Source organism: Cercospora beticola, chromosome 2 (genome assembly GCF_033473495.1).
Source record: "Cercospora beticola chromosome 2, complete sequence".
In the NCBI taxonomy this organism is placed as follows: domain Eukaryota; kingdom Fungi; phylum Ascomycota; class Dothideomycetes; order Mycosphaerellales; family Mycosphaerellaceae; genus Cercospora; species Cercospora beticola.
The window spans coordinates 1492380-1511819 of record NC_088936.1 but is presented as its reverse complement, the minus strand read 5'-3'; the positions used below and the strand labels follow the sequence as shown (position 1 = coordinate 1511819).

The following is a 19440-nucleotide window of genomic DNA, read 5'->3' as shown; positions in this document are numbered from 1 at the left end:
GGAGTCTTAGTCGTTTCCGGAAGCTACAGCTACAAGCAAGACGGCACTCGAAATGGCCAAGAAAACCAAATCCAAGAGCACTGCTACTCCGAGAAAAGAAGAAAGTGGTGGGTCTAAGAAGGTGCATTTCAATACCAACTTTTAACATGTAAGTAGTCGTACAGGAAGAGACGTCGACCACTGCCAGCACCAATGGCAAGAAAATGGGTTTCCGATTCGCTCAAGGCGCGCTGATGCGAGCGCCTTTCTTGCTGTTCGGATGTTTAGTTCTCTACTTGTTGAAGCAAAACGGCTACATCTCCCCCGATGTTGATTCAAGCACGACGAGTGAAGGTACTGGAATGGGATTCTCGTTCACGCAAATCTTGGTCGTAAACATTGTTTCTGAGGCGTGTGTGAAGGTTTGGAGGATGCTTCTGCGGGAGAAGGAGATGACGAAGAAGAACATCTGAGAAAGTCCAAATGGGAATTTCAACACATTGTATACTTCTGAAGCGTATGTGTTACAGCCCGGTTCTCTGAGACATGATGAAGTACTGCTTCATTGTTCACATTTGTTGCTGACGGCTTTACTTCTAGTGCTGGCAGATCCATGTTCAGCGGCGCCTCGGCAAGAATTACTTCGCTCGAATGAAAATGCCAGATCTTCTCGAACACATAGAGCTCTGCATTGAATTCTCCACGATGCTTTGATGCGCGATCTGCTGGCATCACGCTTTTCTGCTGGCTAGAGTATACACTGATGCCAGTAATCCCACTGTTCTCGTAAGATCTTTTCAATGATTTAGCGGAATTCGGGACTCCTGTTGATGCATCGCAGGCAGTGTATGGCGTTGAAGAGTCATACACTCTGATGCGTATTCATTTCTGTCAAGACATTTATTTCACGAAGTCATGCCTATCAGCATTGCAGTTAGACGTGGACGTCATCCTGCATAAACTCTCAGCCTGTGACCGTGCTGACTTGCACCTCCCTTATGATCAGCTACCCCTCAATTGATTGGCCTCAATAAACTGCCTTAGCTCAAAAGCATGTGGCATCACCGCAAGTATATACCGTGCTTCTGCCGTCAGGTCATATTTGCCGGCCATTTCTTTTACGGCTACCAAAAATGCTGAAAGCACTGAACAGGACGTATGCTAAGCCAGTATGGCGCAGTGCTGTACGACGAGGCTTCGCTACATCAGCCATCAAAGCAGCAAATGCTGGAATCCAAGTCGAACGCATGGCGGGTGGCTGTGGCGCAGAGATCGCCAACATTGATGTGAGGCAATTGGATACGACTACAGCAAAGGACGTCCGGCAAGCTCTTCTCGACAATTGTGTCATCTTCTTCCGGAATCAAGATCTGCAGCCAGCCGAGTTTGTCAAGTTCACGTCGTTCTTTGGCCAGCCTGTCGAGTATCCATTCGTTAAAGGTATCGATGGCTTCCCGGAAGTGATTGAAGTACTCAAGAAGGAAACAGAAACTGGTGCAAACTTCGGAGGTGTTTGGCATAGTGATACGACGTATCTCTCTGAGCCTCCCATGGGATCTGTATTGCTAGCTAAAGAGATTCCAGCTGTGGGTGGCGATACCTTGTGGGCGAATCAATATCTTGCATACGAGTCTTTGAGCGATGGACTCAAGAAAACTTTGGACCCGCTCAAGTGCGTACAGAGCTCGGCAAAGGCTGACGCGAGTAAGACGAGAGAAGACCGGATCAAGGACAGTGGGAGAGGCAGTGAGCATATGGAGCAGTTTCACCCTGCTGTACGAACACACCCAGAAACCGGAAAGAAAGCACTGTTTCTGAACATCGCGCATACTACCAGGTTCGATGGCTGGACCGAAGAGGAGAGCCGCCCGCTGTTGCAATACTTGCACAAGCATCAGGTGAAGCCAGAATTTACTTGCAGGTTGAGGTGAGTCTCGAATCAGCTCGTTGAAAGCACTTTTTTGACTGTTTACAGGTGGGAAGCTGGCACGATCGCATTCTGGGTAAGTATCTGATTTCATTTATTTTCGCCTTGCTGGCGCACCAAGCTAATGATTTTCTAGGACAATCGCTGCACACAACACTATCCGCTTAATGACTATCATGGATATCGCCGAAGAATGCATCGAATAACACTTGCTGGTGACAAACCTGTCTAGATCTCGAACAAGTCGTAAAGAAGAATTACTGCAGTCTCCTCCTTTTGCTCGGCTCTTGCGATCCAGGACGATTTCCGCCATCGACCCACTCTTGAATGGTCCTCGAAGTCACATACCTGGCCATCATAGGGCCTTCTTTTCGAGCGGCAGTCACACCTCGGAGGCCTGGCTCACCGTTCGCATCAGCTGCTTCTTCCAAAGTACGTCTCGGGTTGTAGCTCTTCGGCGACGAAGTGCTTGCACCACGAGGCACAGTACCTCGATCCCGCAAACCTGGTCCGGGGGTCGGTAGTCGATACAGTCCATCGACTAGAGCAGGCGGATTTGAATCTTGAAATACATCCTCGTATTGATCAGTGACCTGCGATCGCTTCTTGCCTTCTTCTGTGTACTTCGACACTCCTGGAATGGTCTCCTCTGGAACATAATTAGGATCACTCGACCCGTTCAACTCTTCGGGAATAGCAGACAGCCTTTTCGGATCAATGGATTGGGATGCAACGAATTTCTTGACTTCGCTCATCGGCATGACATCAATCCCGCTATCCGGAGAGTCGACATGCTCGAAAAGAGATAGAGAACTGGAAGGTGTTTCTGGTCCACTAAATGTACGAAAGTTGGGGGTGCCTTTTTGTCTGACTGGCGTTGAAGGAGGCGAGTCTCCTGGAACGGAGAATGTTACCATATTCCAGAACGCGTTGAACGTTGATGCCAGCATGTTTTGGAAGCGCCAGACTACTGGGACCAGCCCCCTTTTATGGAATGGACACCAGGTGCTTCGACATTATGGGTTGCAGGAATAGTAACAATGAAATGGGGTTCGGCTTCACCGGCACAGTCCACAATGAGGGATACTTCTTTTTCCTTCTTTGTATCGACAGTCTTGTTCGTCCTGCATGTCTTTGTACTCCACTAAGATGGCTTGCCATCGAAGACTACGAGATCATTGCATTTGACGAATTACTGGCATCGCGGAGTACCGCGAGGAGACATAACGACCCTATATCCATGAGGAGAGGACACTGCAACTGATTATCTCACTATGAGAACCAGTCTTCACAGCTCTAAATTGGTGCTTGCATCTAAAATACGACGATGACAGTCCGTCCTGGATCGGAGTCTACTATTCCCATGCTGTTCACGAAATGGTAAACCAGGAAGTCATCCGACCCACGAGCAGCTGGTAGTATGGACCGAAGCGCTACCTGCTTCAAGCAATTGGCTACACGAGATCAGTACGTGGTTGACATTTCATGGTCTGAAACCAACGGACGACGTGCCCTGCGCCCTGCTCTGTAGAGTGCAATGACTAGCTGCAGGTGTCTCTTCCAAGCCTGTGAAAGCGCCTACTGCTAGTCCTGTGCTAATTGCGTCTGTCTTGGAGCAGACTGGACAGGAAGCAGCTACGCACAGTGGGACAGGATCATGAGCAAGTCTCTTTCGGCACGATTGTTCCCCCAACCGCGCGTTTATTCTGAGAGCATAGCGGACAGCTTCATTCGCCAGGTGGTCGCCTGTGCCGCACGGCAGCAGCTTTTGTAAGCCAAAATAGTCGGACTACTTGAGGCAACGCCGCAATTTACGGAACATGCTCCGAAAGAATGTCCCTTCCTAGCCAATGTTTTGATATTCAGAGACGCCGCTGCGTATGCAAAAGAGGTGTCGGGAATTTTGTTGGAGCACAGCTCCCGAGATGTGTCTGAACCGCCCAGTCCGAGGCGCCCCATCTCATGATTTGGAGCTCCGGTGTTCTTCCAGCCGCTGCGAGTACATTATCGTGCGCTTCCTGGACAGAGTACGAAGCAGAATGTAGTTGTGCTACAACATATAAGACTGTCGTGGATACGATGGTTGAAGCTACAATTCCAGTCCTCCAAGCATTATGTCTTCTAAACAAGAACAGCCCGATCAAATAGAATATGGTGTCAAGTCTTCAAAGCCGAGATCGACTCCGCCGCACCCGACCCACTCGACCCTGTGAAGCGTTATCACGATGGTGTCTTCGTGAACGTGGATCCTGAAGCTGGCAAAGGAACACTATTTCATGTTACAGGCGATATCATTGCGGCCAGCGGCATGTACTACGACGAGAAGAAAGGCTGGAAGCCCGGACAATCTGGCCTTTTGCACAGACTGACGCCGATTGGACATGTTCTAAAGTCGGACCACGATTCCGGAAGGATCACCGCTATCCTGAGCGCTTTACCTACACCGACGAAACAACAAGGCATCAATTTCTGGGAGAAAGATCCAGTGACCAACAGATATGAGATCACATGGACCAAGGAAAATGGCGAGCTTTATGGACCTGGAGAGCAAAGGAGGCCGATCTTCAAATGCAACGAATGGACAGCTCAGCATGCTATTCCTGCTTTGCAAAGGGCTGGTATTCTGCGTCCATGGTCGTAAAAGGAGGTTGCAAGGAGAGCATGTTACATGTCTGGCATTTTGGAGGGAGATCTTTTGGTCAAACACATTCGCTGCGGCTGTTTTGATTCGGAGTTTGATGAAGCCATGGAATGCGGTTGTAGGCGACATCTGTGGTGCAATTGATCCATGGAGACATCGAAAGATTTAACTATAATCTTTCTCGAACATAGTCAAGGCAGCTGCTTCAGCAAGGCGTACGTCCAAGAACTTCCCAACGTACCAGCACCAGTCATCATGAATGCCCGTCAGATTGAATTCTTTGGAAGCTGAGTAGTATTCCCAGAACTCTGGCAGCCAGGCCGCCATCTCCCAGTCCACGAGGAAAACATCAAAACGTCTCTCGCTTTCTTCAGGTGTACTTCGTTTCCTCTCCGCGACCATGATGTTCCGTCGCTGCACATCTCCGTGGGTAAGGACTGGAGACAGACCTCGAAGCGCGTTGCTAAGGTGATCCTCGTAGAATTGGACTTTGAACACGGGATGACCATTCCGCTCCCTCGAAGCACGAAAATTGCTCGTAAGACCTTCGAGAAAGGCTGCCTCGCCGTGGAATGGACCCAAAAGGTCTTGGTCATCATCTTTTTGATTGAAGAAAAGGTGGTGGTTCACTCCCTCGCCTGCCAAGCCTCCGAAATAAGCCGGTGCAGGGCACACTGTCTCTCGAAGCTGATGGAATACATTGTGAAGTTCTGCGACAATGAACTGCTTCTCCGAACTTGTCAAAGACGGCCAGAGCTTCTCCAATTGTACCCCTGGAGCGCGCTGCATGACCAGGAACAATTCCTTCTCGTGGTAATACATGGCGTAGAGTCGTGGGGCTGGCACTTTGGGCACGTGTCGCTCGAGATAGATCAGTGCCTGTCCCTCCCGTTCAAGCACATCACCGCCGAATTTGGCGACAATCTGCTGGCTCACTGCGACGATCTTCGCGCGGAAACGTTCGTGTAGAACATCTGTGCAACCACGAATATCTTCTGCGCTGGGAAGTTTGTCCACGGGGCCGCTGTTGGCGAAGTAGGGAAGGGACACCGGTGTCCACGGAGTACCATTGTCTGTGGTCATCGTGAGCCTGAATGGTGTTTACACGCAGGCGTGCATAAGATGCAAGGACTAAGATGAAGGTGGAGGCACAAGTAGGTCAAGGGGTCGCTGTTCTTGGCATTGTTAGATGACTCAGCAACTGAGACATTCCACCTGGCAGGTTCTCACCTGCCCGCCCCACGCAGGTACTTCCAGTGCTCACCAGCAAGCAAGCAATCTATTGTTGACATTGACTCGCAGGCAGTATCTTTTGCATTCAACTCCACGCTATCATCGCAGCGACCTGCACGAATCTGTTCGAGAACCTATCTCCTATCTTGTGCCCAGATGCTGCCTCAAGCGCTTATCAAGGTTCGCTCTGGGTGCTACGACCACCTTCTGGAGCGAGCACGGGGTTTGAGAAGTAGATAGCTCGAGAACGCGAGTTACATTCTGTACTCAGCGATAGCTTCCTCGAGTTCTCCAGCTGATTTCGAGACTCAGCACTTAGGCCTCGATCGATGCGTGTCTCCGATCGAAAAACACGGCACGAGCAATGAGCAAGACGAAGCAAAGGACCGATTTCATTACTCAAATTCCTCCCATCAGTGATGTAAAGTCATTGAAAACGCGAACGACTTTCCTTTGAGTCCTGTTCACAACGAAGTTGAGAAAGCAGCTATGGTAGTGAGCCCGAGTCCAGATCAACAAAGTGCAATTGCGGAGTGTCTGCGCCAGGGTTCACCGAGCACACCTCTTTGCCGACTGGCAGATATTTTGTCCGCAGTGGGCAAGACTACTGCAGGTGAGCAGCTTGTGTTTGGTAGAGCATCACGCCCGGGGAGTGATGAACCAATCATCTAGATTTTCTCAAGTCCGTCTGGGCCAGATTGGAGACCTAGTCGTCACTGACTACCAATCCTTCCTGGAGTCGGTGCTGACAGGCTTGCGAGTGTACCGGAGAACTTTCAAAATGGTGCGAGTAATATCTTGCTTGTATCCCTGTCGATCAATTCGGCTATGGTCGTGATTGCTATCATGTACGGGATCAGTCTTCACAACAACGCAAGTGTGCCTCTTCCCGGGCTGTACGGAGACTCGTTGCTGACCAAGATACAGAAATCGTCTTCAATACCTTATCGCGTCGCATACTATACCGCGTTGGCTACATCAATTTCGATCAACATAATCGCCTTCATCGTTGCAACCGTTCAGACGAAGCAAAGTACCACATGGAGCTACACAACTGTGTACTCCTTGGGTAGATATACTCACGAGTTTTGGGCGTGCCAGATGCAGCATAATATCAGGCAAAGGCGATCCCAATTAGGAAACGACTGTCGGCTTGCGGTATGATCTCTTGTTTTACCTCTCTGCGAATGGCACTGACCTGTGGACGGATGACCAGTCGCTGGCTTGCAATTGTGATCACGGTTGCTCTCGCTGGGATCCATGGCTTGATGTCGCTCAAAAGCCGATCGAACCAGAGAAGCTTACAGCACAAACAGAACTTCGTGCATGACCTCAGCTACGAGGCCCCGCCAGTTCCCCCAGTGAAAGATGTCCCACGCACTCGTGTGCGATGAGGATTGTCCAGAGTTCAGCTTGCATGAAAATTGTGAAAGCAGCTATCGCAACGAGCCCGGGCCCAGATCATCGCATACTGCCGGGAAGGAACACTCAAACCAAGCATTGGGTAATACGAATAAATGGATGATGTTACAGCCCTTCTATCCTTTCTCGAATTCTTCGGAATAGCGCCAATGAAAAGCGCCGAATTGTGCCAGCGAATCTGCGACAGGAGCCCACAATTGCGTGATTGTGATTGCTACTTGATGGCGAGCGCCAAACAGCACGAAGAGCATTAGCGAGAAGGGTGCAGAGTAGGAAGCGGACAACATGCGTCCATCTTGATGAGCGGGCCGCGAAGTACTGGCTCTTGATGGAGTGAGGGTGTTGTTTGATTAGGAAGAAGAGGAAGCTTCACTCAAGTCGTGTCGTTGGCGGCAATTGGGCTTGGCATATCTTGGCATGATGCTGCCAGTCACGAGCACGATCAATCTATGTCAAAGCCCTTCTGAAAATTATATTGGCATGCTCCCAACAGACTGGCATGTGCTTAGCCCGCAATGAGCAAGACTACTGCATGTAAGTAGCGTTCTTCGTAGTAAGTCAAACGCCGTCAAAGTGACGAATCGATCAACGGCTCGACAGTCTAGACCTTCTGAGGTCTGAGCTGGAGCATTGAAGGCTCGATCCTCGCTGACCACCAAACCCTGACTATGAGACTGACAAGGAAACACTTGTAGCAGTATGCTTACTGTTGCCAAGCTGCAGCGCGTTCAGAATCAGGAATACAAGGGTTGGAGGGCAAGAGAAGTAGGCGTTGTTCGGCGCTTGTCATCGAAGCTTGATTTTGTCATTTGAACAGCGCCATCCTTGAACCAATATTCAGAGCGAGGGTCCGCTTGCAAAAGCGAGCTCGCAAGAGACTTTTGGGGAGCAGTGTAGAAGGAAGTTCGTTCTGTGATCGTTTCCTTGGACAGCGGTGAAGTGTCCGAACATAAAACTGAACTGGCAAGAGTATTATCATTATATCGACATTCGTAAACTTCATCTGACTTCGTGACCGAACTTTTTGCAACCGATTCTTTTCGCATCGCCACCGACGTACAGCTCTTCGAAATGACTTCGTTCCTCATCGATCCGACGAATCACGCCGCTTGCATTCCTTCCATCTCAAGCAGCACATTCCAAGTTGCCATCCTCACCAACCTTGCAATTAACACCTCCGTTGGGGTTGTTATTCTGGTTCCCACCAGTTGTGCGCGAGGCCGAGAACTTCCCAAACGGCGTGTCGACAGAAGCGGATTCCGTGCTATCGAGGAGGCAAGGAGTGATATTTCCCCGTAGATCACGGCAGACATTTCTGTTGTCTGGCTGGTAACGTCCATTACATGGGACAATGTTGTTGTAGAAATCGCGGCAGTACTGTGGCTGAGGCTGATTGCACGGGTACTGTCTGCCAAAGTCGTCGTAGCATTGTCGTTGGGGGTAATAATAGCCAAAGTATTGCTGGATCCTGTGTGAAAGAAGCAGTGTCAGTTTATAGGCACTTCAATGAAGAAGTGTAGAAGATGTGTGGTCTACGCACCAGTCATTGTAAGTGCAGAAATACCACTGTCCAGTCCAAGTATCCTGGCAGACATGTTGCGAGTAGTAGCTATCTGGACCACATGAAGAGTAGCCGCGATAGTTGTCGTAGCACCACGCGTTGGTGGCATCTAGTTTCTGAGCGTCTTGCTGCTGCTGAGCACTGAGCTGCCCTTGCTGAGCCTTGGCATTTTGTTGCTCCTGAGTTCCAGCGGACTGGGCTTGCTGCTGCTTGCTTTGCACCTGCTGAGGAGCGGCAGCCTGGTCCGATGACTGAGTGTTCTGCTGGGCAGCCTGTGCCTGGTCGTCACGAGCGATCAGACCCTGTATGTTGTCAGTCTTCATATGGATAAAATCGTTTGGTCGAAGTGGGCATACTTCTGAGCCAATAGGGGCTGGAAATGCAGCGGCACCCGTGGCAATGGCTGCCAAAATTGTAGCGAATGTAGTTGCCTTCATTCTGATTGGGTGGGTGCTGATTGGAAAGTGTTCTGAATATGACGAGCCTGTATGGGGATTGGACAAAAGAAGCTGATGATCGAGGTTGGTGATATAGAATCTGACAGCAAGCGTAGCAGATACTTATAGCGACTACCTCATGGCCCACTGCATTCGAATCGCTTCAAGCCCTACTAATCGCTTGGTGCAGATGCCAGTGCCCATCGCATCGAAGTGCCGGCTGCAAATCGCCCACCAATGCTCTGGTGGCGGCTTCTGTACTGTGGTTGCAGTGTATACCATGAAAGCCGATGTACAGGGCAGCGCTGACCACAGATACCTGGTTGCTGCGGTCGTTACTGGCTGGAGAACGACCAGTGTCGTCCAAAGAGGAAAATAGATGAATTCTGCGCCTCAAAGCCATCTTCGTACCCTCTTAGGGTTGCGAGTATCGTCCCTAATTTAGAAGCACCGACGGAAACTGGCATGATCTTCATCTAGAGTTTTGGGAAGGGCAGGGAAGGTGGACTGACTGTGCTAAAAATCGATACTTGACTCGAGCAGGCTCTCCCCTACAATACGTGAAGCTTCGGCCGCCGAAGACATTCTTTGCATCGCAAGCTTTGCCAGCACATCGTACTCGCCACCAAAGAACTGTGGTTGCGACTTGTGAAAGTTGTGAAGCGATGTGATCAAGTCGACGCGCCACGAGCATCCTCGATGAATGACGTCTGGCAGAATCTAGATCCCGATACGGCGTGAAGTGCGAAAAAGCTTCGAGCAAGCTGGTAGCTTCCGCCCATATCCGGTGTACCCATTCCTTCTGTACGTGGTGTGCAATGGCACAAAGGCAACGCCTCGTATGACAGGTGATACGCTGCTGACGAGGGCCTGCCAGAGAGCATTGTGAGCAATTTTCGAGACACCGGCCAATCGACGGAACATTCCACTGAGAACCGTGCTCGGGATGTCACCAAGCAAGCTATTCGGCCACAAGCGGACCGACTCCAAAGGGTATTCCAAGATGCATGCTGCGGGCGGCAAGTCGAAGGCTGAGGAGGAAGCTGAGTCTCGCCGTGGCTCGTGCGACAGCTCATATTCCACCACTTCGGAGAGAGAAGCGGGCCATCTGAAGAGGTCGAAGACAGGTCAGAGCGAGGCTACGACGAGATCGGGAGCTTCGAGAAAGACGAGCTCTACTTCAAGTTCCTCATACCGGGAACGGCATCCATGGGCATTCCCGTTCGGCCGGAAGAAATCAAGCGCAGCAGAGGGAGATATCTTTGAAAGGTCTCAGCAGGCCGCCGTTGAAAGAGCAGCGCGCAAGGACGCAAAAGCTGCGAAGAAGCATGGAGAGAAGGAGAAAATGGCCAAAGAGAGTAGACAGTGGCCGGAACACCTCGGGTGGTTTTATGGCGCATCCGTACCCGGATATTTTGTGATATAGGAGGCGATGGTATAGCACTCTCAGCACCAGAGCGTTTCGTGAAAGCCCATGGCAGAAGACTGGTACTGCGTCAGGAGATGTAGATAGAGCTGTCCGACTATTTGGGGACTAGAAGGAACGATGTCGCTAGTTTGACGCTAGTGCTTAATGACGCATGTGAAATGATGCCTTCAACCTCGAGGTGTTCATTGTTCTCCAACCTCATACACTGTCGTTCACTTACACCGCCGCCGCCAACAGCAGCTCGTCTTGAGGCATGCTTCGCGTCTTCCGGCCAGTATGCCGGCAATGCGCAAGCAAGACCCTCGCGAGTCCATCTCGTTTCGGAGCAGACCAGCAACTCCGACAAAGTAGCACGCGAGCATTTTTCCCACCACGCCACACGCGACCACGATCATTACCGCTCTCCTCTCCCGTTCTTCGACGCTTCCAAGGCCAATTTACGCACGCGAAGCCTCCCTCGCCCGCTGACCTCGGCGCACCGAAGCAAGCGAAACAGTATCGCAAGAGCCGCAAATGGCTCCGTCGCCTGATCAGGACCTCTCTCGCAGTGGCCGTGGTGCTAGGTATCGACACACAGTTCTATGATGCCTGTCTTACTCGCAGCGTTCGGACGTTCTCCATTGGTCTGCTTATTGCTCTCGACTATAAGCTCAACTTTCGCGCCGACCCATGGATTGGCGACAGCGTTGAAGATTTACACCACCGGAGTGCAGTACGAGTGTTCGAACTGCTTCGTGCCAATGGAGGGCTATACCTGAAGATCGGGCAGGCCATTGCCATGCAGAGTGCTGTGCTGCCACCGGAGTTTCAAAAAATGTTCGCGAGGATGTTCGATGATGCGCCGCAGAACGATTGGAAAGAGGTCGAGAAGGTCATTCGAGAGGACTTTGGCAAGAGTGTGGAAGAAGTTTTCGGCGTCAGCTTCACGGGAGAGCCAGGGAAGGGGATTATGGAGAGGACGGCGAGAGCGTCTGCGAGTGTGGCCCAGGTACATTGGGCACGCCTGCCAGATGGGCGAGAGGTCGCAGTCAAGGTACAGAAGAAGGAGATTGCCAGACAAGTGGGATGGGACTTGTGGGCCTTCCGGGTTGTGAGCAGAATCTACTCGTACTGGTTCGATCTGCCTCTATACCACCTCGTGCCATACGTCTGCGACAGACTTCTGGCAGAGTGCAACTTCGAGTATGAGGCTGAGAACGCCCGACAAATGCGCAGACTCATCCAAGGTGAACCGCGACTGCGGGATCGCGTCTACATTCCTGACGCCTATCCTGAATTGACTTCCCGCCGCGTCATGACCGCCGAGTGGATTGAGGGCATCCGTCTCTGGGATAAGGAAGGCATCACTGGAAGTTGGCAAGGCGGCTGGCGTCGAGGCTCTCCAGGTGCAGGTGGCAGTCAGCTTCCTCCTGTTCCTCAGACGCTGCACCAATCCATCCCAACCAACAACCCGAATGACGAAAAGCTTAAGCCCACTCGCGACGAATGGCGAGGTACAGACAAAAAGGGAGGCCTCGGACTCGCCTTGAGACCAGTCATGCAGACAATGGTCGATCTCTTCAGCGCCCAGATGTTCCTCTGGGGCCTCGTCCACTGCGATCCCCATCCTGGCAACATCTTCATTCGTCGAAAGCCCAACGGCAAGCCCGAACTCGTTCTTATCGATCACGGGTTATACATCAAAATGAACCCCAATTTCCGCAAGCAGTATGCGCTTTTCTGGCGTTCACTCATGACCTTTGATGACAAGACCATCAAACGAATCACGAGCGAGGAATGGGGTATCAACGCGCCTGACATCTTCGCAAGTGCCACTCTCATGAAACCGTATGAAGGTGGCGGCAATAAAGTCATGAAAGAACTGCAGTCCATGTCCAAGAAGGAACAGAAGGAGCGGCAATTCGAAATGCAGCAACACATGCGGAAAGGCATTCGAGACATACTTGCGAACCAGGACAAATTCCCGCAAGAACTGATCTTTATTGGTCGAAATTTGCGCATCGTGCAAGGCAATAATCAGTTCCTCGGAAGTCCGGTCAATCGTATCAAAATCACTGGATACTGGGCCAGTCGTGCCCTGACTGAAGATCGAGACGCGACACTTGGACATCGCTGGGCTGAGTATGGGAGACATTTGTTGTTCAATGTCGTCCTGCTGAGTACGGATTTGTGGTTCTACTATGCGAAGTTCAGGCAGTTCCTGGGACTGGGCAGGGGAATGGACGATGATATTGAGCAGAGTATGAAAAAGATGGCTGAAGGGTGGGTTGAAATTCGCTTTGCGATCAATGAATGATTTGAGCTGTGCTAATGAACTTACAGGATGGGTGTGGAGTTGCAGCATGGAGTGTTTGACGGGTGAGGTCGTCCGGTTTTCGCATCTGTGGTGACGATGTGTACGACGAATACGACGAAAGGGGAGAGGCGAGAGCGAGCAAGCGCTCGATGTATGGTTCTTGTCGATGGTTCAGGTTTGAGCATTTCCGTCCAGAGCGTGATCTGATAGATGTACAGAGGTAGACGAAGACGTCGGAATACAGGACCAGCTTATTATTCACATCTGTCCTTTGCCCTGCTGTCTGTTCAAACATTCCACTTGCAAAGGCACCCGCGTATCGTATCCGAGCTGGCGGGCTTGGTACTGCCGTACAGAATCGTCATTTCCGGAGAAGTGACAGCCTACCAATGAGTCTAGATCAGAATCTCATGGTTCCACGCGATTTCCGAGATGTTGCCGGACGCCCCAATATTCGATATGTCTTGCCTCAAAGTGCGGCTTCCCAGACCATCGTCCGCGACTGTGAACTCGATATCACTCGAATAATGAGACGATGAGCGCAAAGATGAAAGGCATGCCAAGAAACCTTTCAACACCGTATGCCAAGCAGCTCCGGAGAGAACTGGTCCAGTCGAAAACGGCTCTCCAGGAGCCATCGCCGCGCGTTTCCGTCTTCTGGGCGAATCAGCGAGCACGAATCTCCTGGCGACAGGCCACGCCGTCTGCACGCCGATCAGCCCGATTTGGGTGCCTGACGATCATTCTCGTATTCTAGTCAGTGGGAACTGCTTGCGGTATAGCCGCAGACCACGCGGTCTGCCAACTCCTCCTTCTGCTGTGCCAAACGACCTCACCACGGTAATGTAGTCACGCATTCGTTGTACACAGCATATTCTTGCCATTCACTCGTTATACCCACTCGCGCATTGCTGCGCAATCACGCTCCTTCTTTTGGTTTTCGGTACAACTGCTCTATGGATGCGACAGATGCCTTCCGTACTGCATTCTGAATCACGGTCGTTCTCGCTGCTATTGTTTTCGCTCTACGTTCTTTCTTTACTGGTGCATGATGCGCTTGCCGTGGGAGTCACATTCACCACTCCGGCTGCTGGAGCGACTTGGCCCGCAGGGCCAATAGTGAGTATTCCGCGAGAACTCGGCACTGCGACGCAATGGGCGGAGCGACTGACTGCGATCCTGAATAGACTGTGAGATGGACCGACGCGGGTGGCTCGCCAGACATGGCCGCCTTGGACACATACGAACTACAACTAATAGTAGGAGGCAACGACCCTCTGAACTCGAAACCCATTGCGACGATTGGAAGTCCTGGCGGAAAGGTCTCGACAGGCCGGATCACAGGCACTATTGACCCGGAAATCGCGCAGTCCTTCGAGAATGGGTTCTACTTCCGAATGATCAGCAATACTACCGACGGGAATACTGTCATCAACTACTCGAACCGGTTCACATTGATCAACATGAAAGGCACAACAGACAGTGCGTATCTGGATGGCGCGAATGCTGCGCGGGGAAGCGGGAACGTCCCAGCTGCGCAGTACAACATCGTTGCGCAGCCTACGAACACTGCGATCGCCAGCTCATCTGCGACTCCGACGACGACCGTTTTACCGACGGCGACCGCGACTGCGACAGAAACGAGCACACCATCGGACGACGGTCCAGGACTGGGCATGATGATCGGGATCGGAGTGGGCTCATTTTTGGCACTTGTTGGAGTTGTCAGCCTGTTTGTATGGGCTTTCATGCTATACAGACACAAGAAGAAGCGGAAAGAACAGCAAAGGTTAAAGAACAACAGCAATGATCTCGACCGCCCACGCGGCGTTTCTCAATTCGGCAAGGCGGAACTGCCTGCACGGAACTCTCTTGCGACGCCGCAATCTGCGTATCCGACCGAACTCAGTCCGATTGGGGCCAAATACGAGCTGGAAGGCGATGGGAGAGCAGTAGAAGCAGCGCGAGCTTCAATATATGAATTGGATAGTGGATGGGATGGCTGGGAAGCAATGAGCGGGAGGAAAAGTAAGGCATACGATCCTACGAATGTGGTGTGATAAGACATCACTGGGTAGGATGAACATAATGAATAAACGAATTGCACACACCAGTCCCAAGCACGACTACCTCTGTGCGATGGGAAGCTTCCGAGCCCGAGAAGAAGGCATCGCGATCCGTTTCTGTCCGGAGATGAGGCGATTTGGTGTCGCAGACTTGAGACTAACACCAAGCAGATAGCTTCGTGGCGTCGAATGACTGGCCCATCTTAAAACCGTTCCAAAAGGCAAGCAACTATCGCGGCGCGGGCGAATATTGAGATTTCGTCTTCGGTGAAGCGGACTGACCAACTATCCGGCGGATAAACACATCGTGACTCATCTTTGCTCGAACGTCACATATGGTCACAGTGTGCAAGGAGCCTGATCAATGATGGAGGCACCACTTTCAACTGCGGACCTCGCATTTAAGCATCGTGAATAACAATAAAGCCGGAGCGGGGCGAATGAATCCTTCCTACATCAAACAACATTCAGCACGACAGCAAGTGAAAGCTCCAAGAATAAGAAATATCTGACGATATACAACCTGGCCGAAATTGTCGAAGATGTCCCAAAAACCAGGTGCAAAGCTCAGAAATAATGGTATCGATTTCACGCCCACTATTCACAACGAGACCTACGACTTTATCAACCCGGAACAGTTCGACCTCGATGGTCGCGCTGTACTCATAACCGGCGCGTCGAAGGGAATCGGCAGAGCCACAGCACTCAGCTATGCGAGAGCCGGGACATCATACATTGCCATCGCGGCTCGATCTGGAATGGAAGCTCTGGCGACAGAAATGACTGAAGCGGCAACCAAAGCCGGAAAGAAGACTCCCAAAGTTCTGCCTTTGAGCATTGATGTTACCAGTAAGGAGAGTGTGCAGAAAGCTGCGAAGGACATCGAACAAAGCTTCGGAAGGCTGGATATCTTGATCAATAATGCCGGATACATGGAAAAACTTGCCCCGATTATTGAGCAGGACGCCGACGACTGGTGGAAAGTCTGGGAGGTCAACATCAAAGGACCTTATCTCGTCACCCAAGCTCTTTTGCCGCTGATATTGAAGACACAAGATAGTCTCAAGATTATTCTCAACGTCGCATCGATAGGAGCGCATCAGATGCTGCCTGGAGGATCGGGATATCAGACTGGCAAATTGGCACTGCTGAGATTCGGGGAGTTTCTGAATCTGGACTATAAGGATCGAGGTCTATTGTCTTTTGGTATTCATCCGGGAGGGGTCATGACTTCGCTTGCGACCGGTCTACCACAGGATATGCATGGTTTGTTGATGGATACGCCTGAGCTGGCTGGAGACTCGATTGTTTGGCTGACATCTGAGAGGAGAGAGTGGCTTGCGGGGAGGTATGTCAGCTGTACATGGGATTTCAATGAGTTGTTGCAGAAGCGAGGGAAAATTGTGAAGGAGGATCTGTTGAAGGTGAGGATGGATGTCGGGATGGACTAGGGCTGAGAAGTGTTTTGGGCGATTTCTTGTTGAATATCACCACGCAGGAAGGTCTCCATCGGGATATCACACAATATGCAGGGATATTCAGCTCGTCTCGTTCCCCGCGTGGAAGCACATGAAACAGATTGTCTTGGCAAAAAGTCTCCATAGCAACGGGCACAAATTCAAGCTACAGCTTTGTGCAGCTCAACAATGAGGCTTGCTTATATGCAGGTCTCGGCTTCCGAGAAATGGTACCGAATCACCTTATGGAAAACACGACGCCCCAGGCGTACAAGCATGCTGGTCGCAGAGCTTTGGTAGGTTGTGAGAGAGTCAGGAACCTTGGCTGTGGCGTCGGTCGAGGTGCTTTGTGATGCCTTGGCCTGTGTCATTCCTGTAGGTGACCTGACCTGGTTCTTTGTTACACGAATGCGTGCTGTCGTCTGACAACATTCGGGAGCTGAAAGAAAGAAGTGAATTTGGGAAGGTACATCTCACATCTGCATCTTCACATGGGATTTGTTGTTCGTTGTGAGGAAGGAACTTGGTGATCAGACGGCAAGCTTAAAACGGACTTCACCTGGTCAACTACACCCAACCGACACACGTTAGAACACCAAGAAACAATGTCTTCGACTCCATCCGCGCTCGGCAACGCCCTCGCCGGTGTTTCTTCAGACGCGTGGTACTCGATCCAGGCTTTCGCAACAGACTATTACCTTGGCCTCTCCAGCTGTAGGTTCTGCTTCAGCGACACTTCAGTGCCAGTGACTAATTTTATGCGAATATAGCTACACCTCCATCTGCAGTACAGCTCAGCGACGTCGAAGACTCGACGCTATGGCAATTCGTTGCTGCTGGTCCTGATGCGAGCCGAGGCGTGTATGCTCTGAGATCGAAGACTTCGGAGGGGAGGTTCTGTCTCTATGATGGGTGTGATGGGCCAGAGCTTTGTGTCGAGCCACCGACTGTGAGAGAATGTGGCAATGACGCGGCAGAGTAAGTTGTGGTTTCGTCAAGGTTTTCGAGCTGGCGACAGCATGGTCTAACGATGATCAGGTTCCAAGTCTTCAACAGCTCGTCCGATTCCGGCGGCCTTCTCTTCACAACATTCTCATCGAATGGTCGAGCAGCACTTTCAGTTGACGCAAACAGTGCTGAAGGCGATGTTGTCAATACCAGCGACATCCTCACCACAAATCAGGACGAGGTCGGGTATCTGTGGGCGATTCGGAGTGAGGAGGCAGTCGATACTGCCGCATACCCCGCTACATTTGTGAGGACCTACGACCCATCTCCATCGTGAGGCAAGTGGCTAATATTTATAACAGACCCCGACTTTCGGCACGATTCCAACCGGCTCGCCCAATGCAACCGCATCAGGCTCGCCTACCAGCGCTGGGCCATCCGCTGTCACCCAGACGACTCTAACGACGATCACACCGAGTGCTTCGGGCGATGTCAGCGCTGCTACCGCTGATTCGAGCAGCGCATCGCAGACGTCAGATGCTCAAGGATCTGAGACTTCAGCACCCGCTCAGCAGACTGGTTCAAGCGCCGCCCATACCGGAATCTCGTTCAAGTCGGTACTCCTGGGCGCGGCATTTTCTGCGATGATTGGCTTGATGATGTAGAAGAGCAAGAAATTGCGACATTGATAAGGTGAAAATTAACGATTAGAGATGAGACCTGACGAGTGACGAGGCAATCATGAGTTTTTCGGTGGCCTTGGCCTGGCACAAGATTGCAAATAATGTAATATATCACATCAGAGGTGCACACAGCTCTACGTGGTGCAAAAAGTGTTTTGCTCAAGTCGTTAGAGAGCATCGTTGTTGGAATCTCAGCGAAGTATATGATATCCTGTAATTTCGAGCAGGTCAAACCTAACAACTGATCAGTCATATAAGTAGATATCACATGTGATAGCCTGAGTTCACAGCATCTGAGGTTCCACGTGGCGAAAGAATGTTTCCAGAATGAATCGTGGACATTGGCGAAAGTGAGGCTTTCACTTCAGCTTTCACTTCGTGCCCGCTTTCATGTGCGTTCGCTGACGCAATGCGGGCTTCTTCACGAGCACCACTACCCACCCACGCTCACAGCTCCGACTGCCTTTGCTGTCTGTACATGAACGCTCTAGACGCGCAGCACCACTACCTCTACTTCAACATTCATCAGTCGAGTAGGTCAGGGCATACTCCACGATGGCAGCCACGCAGGACACGCCCAAACGCCAGCGCGAAGAAGATGTCGCCACACCGCCGGCGTCGAAGCGCTCAAGGTCTGTCGCCGCTTGAGGTGAAGCTCATAGTGCCGAAGCTGACGGTCATCAGATACGACTTTGTCAATGCTGTGAAAGTGGTCGCCGGTAGTGGCAAAAAGCAGAAGATCTTCGTTCTCCACTGCGAGGTCGTCTGCAGACGCTCGCATTTTCTCAAGCAAAAGTGCCTCGAGCTTGACACCAAGGATGATGCGGACAGAGTCATCGAGTTGCCAGTTGTGACGCCAGCATCTTTCAAAGCTTACGCCAAGTATCTTTACGAAGAGGATTGCGAGTTGCACGTCTCAGTGTCCTCCAGACTCATCCCGTTGAGCGAATACAAAGACCTGTTCGAGAGGATGCGCGTCCTGGGAAAATACTGGCAGATGGGAGATATTCTCCAGGACGCCGTGTTCACCAACAAGACCATCGACAGCCTAATTCTGCTCATGCTCGAAGTCGACCGCGCGCACCTTGCCGCCTTTGCAGCCACAGCTGGCCTGACAGTCCCCGAATTCCCCAAGCTGCGGAGGCTTGCCGTTGACGTTTTGGCCAAGCGCGTCACAGCCACTGACATGTGCTGTCTTTGGCGTCTGAACCGTGAATTGATGTGGGAAATCCAAGTGGCAATGCTGCGACTGCGCGACTCCCTGGCGGAGCAAGTCCCGGTCAATCCTACGTGGCTGGAGGAGCATCGTCAGAAAGTTCTTGAAGATGATTAGGTACGTCTGCGGCCCGCCCATGAGTAGG

The 19440-nt window shown here is 51.4% G+C and overlaps 12 protein-coding genes across 12 annotated transcripts; 9 read left to right on the top strand and 3 right to left on the bottom strand.

Moving 5' to 3' along the window:
• Positions 1-52: 52 nt before the first annotated feature.
• RHO25_002611 (uncharacterized protein) lies at positions 53-452 on the top strand (the record flags this gene model as incomplete). The annotated part of the gene is made up of 2 exons (XM_023598175.2): positions 53-107; positions 157-452. 2 exons carry the CDS (start codon positions 53-55, stop codon positions 450-452), a joined length of 351 nt encoding a protein of 116 aa, XP_023455474.1.
• A 660-nt stretch (positions 453-1112) lies between these two features.
• RHO25_002610 (uncharacterized protein) lies at positions 1113-2138 on the top strand (the record flags this gene model as incomplete). Its single annotated transcript, XM_023598174.1, has 3 exons — positions 1113-1906; positions 1955-1982; positions 2043-2138. The coding sequence occupies 3 exons, from the start codon at positions 1113-1115 to the stop codon at positions 2136-2138; spliced, it is 918 nt and encodes a 305-aa protein (XP_023455471.1).
• A 25-nt stretch (positions 2139-2163) lies between these two features.
• On the bottom strand, positions 2164-2856 carry RHO25_002609 (uncharacterized protein; the record flags this gene model as incomplete). The annotated part of the gene is made up of 1 exon (XM_065602280.1): positions 2164-2856. One exon carries the CDS (start codon positions 2854-2856, stop codon positions 2164-2166), a length of 693 nt encoding a protein of 230 aa, XP_065458352.1.
• A 1358-nt stretch (positions 2857-4214) lies between these two features.
• Positions 4215-4547, top strand: RHO25_002608 (uncharacterized protein; the record flags this gene model as incomplete). The annotated part of the gene is made up of 1 exon (XM_065602279.1): positions 4215-4547. The coding sequence occupies one exon, from the start codon at positions 4215-4217 to the stop codon at positions 4545-4547; it is 333 nt and encodes a 110-aa protein (XP_065458351.1).
• Positions 4548-4712: 165 nt separating this feature from the next.
• On the bottom strand, positions 4713-5630 carry RHO25_002607 (uncharacterized protein; the record flags this gene model as incomplete). Its single annotated transcript, XM_023598172.2, has 1 exon — positions 4713-5630. One exon carries the CDS (start codon positions 5628-5630, stop codon positions 4713-4715), a length of 918 nt encoding a protein of 305 aa, XP_023456237.1.
• A 2697-nt stretch (positions 5631-8327) lies between these two features.
• Positions 8328-9200, bottom strand: RHO25_002606 (uncharacterized protein; the record flags this gene model as incomplete). The annotated part of the gene is made up of 3 exons (XM_023598171.2): positions 8328-8670; positions 8743-9065; positions 9120-9200. 3 exons carry the CDS (start codon positions 9198-9200, stop codon positions 8328-8330), a joined length of 747 nt encoding a protein of 248 aa, XP_023456236.1.
• Positions 9201-10203: 1003 nt separating this feature from the next.
• On the top strand, positions 10204-10626 carry RHO25_002605 (uncharacterized protein; the record flags this gene model as incomplete). Its single annotated transcript, XM_065602278.1, has 1 exon — positions 10204-10626. One exon carries the CDS (start codon positions 10204-10206, stop codon positions 10624-10626), a length of 423 nt encoding a protein of 140 aa, XP_065458350.1.
• A 256-nt stretch (positions 10627-10882) lies between these two features.
• RHO25_002604 (uncharacterized protein) lies at positions 10883-12991 on the top strand (the record flags this gene model as incomplete). The annotated part of the gene is made up of 2 exons (XM_023598170.2): positions 10883-12891; positions 12952-12991. 2 exons carry the CDS (start codon positions 10883-10885, stop codon positions 12989-12991), a joined length of 2049 nt encoding a protein of 682 aa, XP_023456243.1.
• An 894-nt stretch (positions 12992-13885) lies between these two features.
• RHO25_002603 (uncharacterized protein) lies at positions 13886-14985 on the top strand (the record flags this gene model as incomplete). The annotated part of the gene is made up of 2 exons (XM_023598169.2): positions 13886-14044; positions 14113-14985. The coding sequence occupies 2 exons, from the start codon at positions 13886-13888 to the stop codon at positions 14983-14985; spliced, it is 1032 nt and encodes a 343-aa protein (XP_023456242.1).
• Positions 14986-15533: 548 nt separating this feature from the next.
• RHO25_002602 (uncharacterized protein) lies at positions 15534-16442 on the top strand (the record flags this gene model as incomplete). Its single annotated transcript, XM_023598168.2, has 1 exon — positions 15534-16442. The coding sequence occupies one exon, from the start codon at positions 15534-15536 to the stop codon at positions 16440-16442; it is 909 nt and encodes a 302-aa protein (XP_023456245.1).
• Positions 16443-17053: 611 nt separating this feature from the next.
• On the top strand, positions 17054-18061 carry RHO25_002601 (uncharacterized protein; the record flags this gene model as incomplete). The annotated part of the gene is made up of 4 exons (XM_023598167.2): positions 17054-17162; positions 17219-17426; positions 17487-17703; positions 17759-18061. 4 exons carry the CDS (start codon positions 17054-17056, stop codon positions 18059-18061), a joined length of 837 nt encoding a protein of 278 aa, XP_023456244.1.
• Positions 18062-18634: 573 nt separating this feature from the next.
• RHO25_002600 (uncharacterized protein) lies at positions 18635-19412 on the top strand (the record flags this gene model as incomplete). The annotated part of the gene is made up of 2 exons (XM_023598166.1): positions 18635-18711; positions 18764-19412. 2 exons carry the CDS (start codon positions 18635-18637, stop codon positions 19410-19412), a joined length of 726 nt encoding a protein of 241 aa, XP_023456239.1.
• Between the last annotated feature and the right edge of the window lie 28 nt (positions 19413-19440).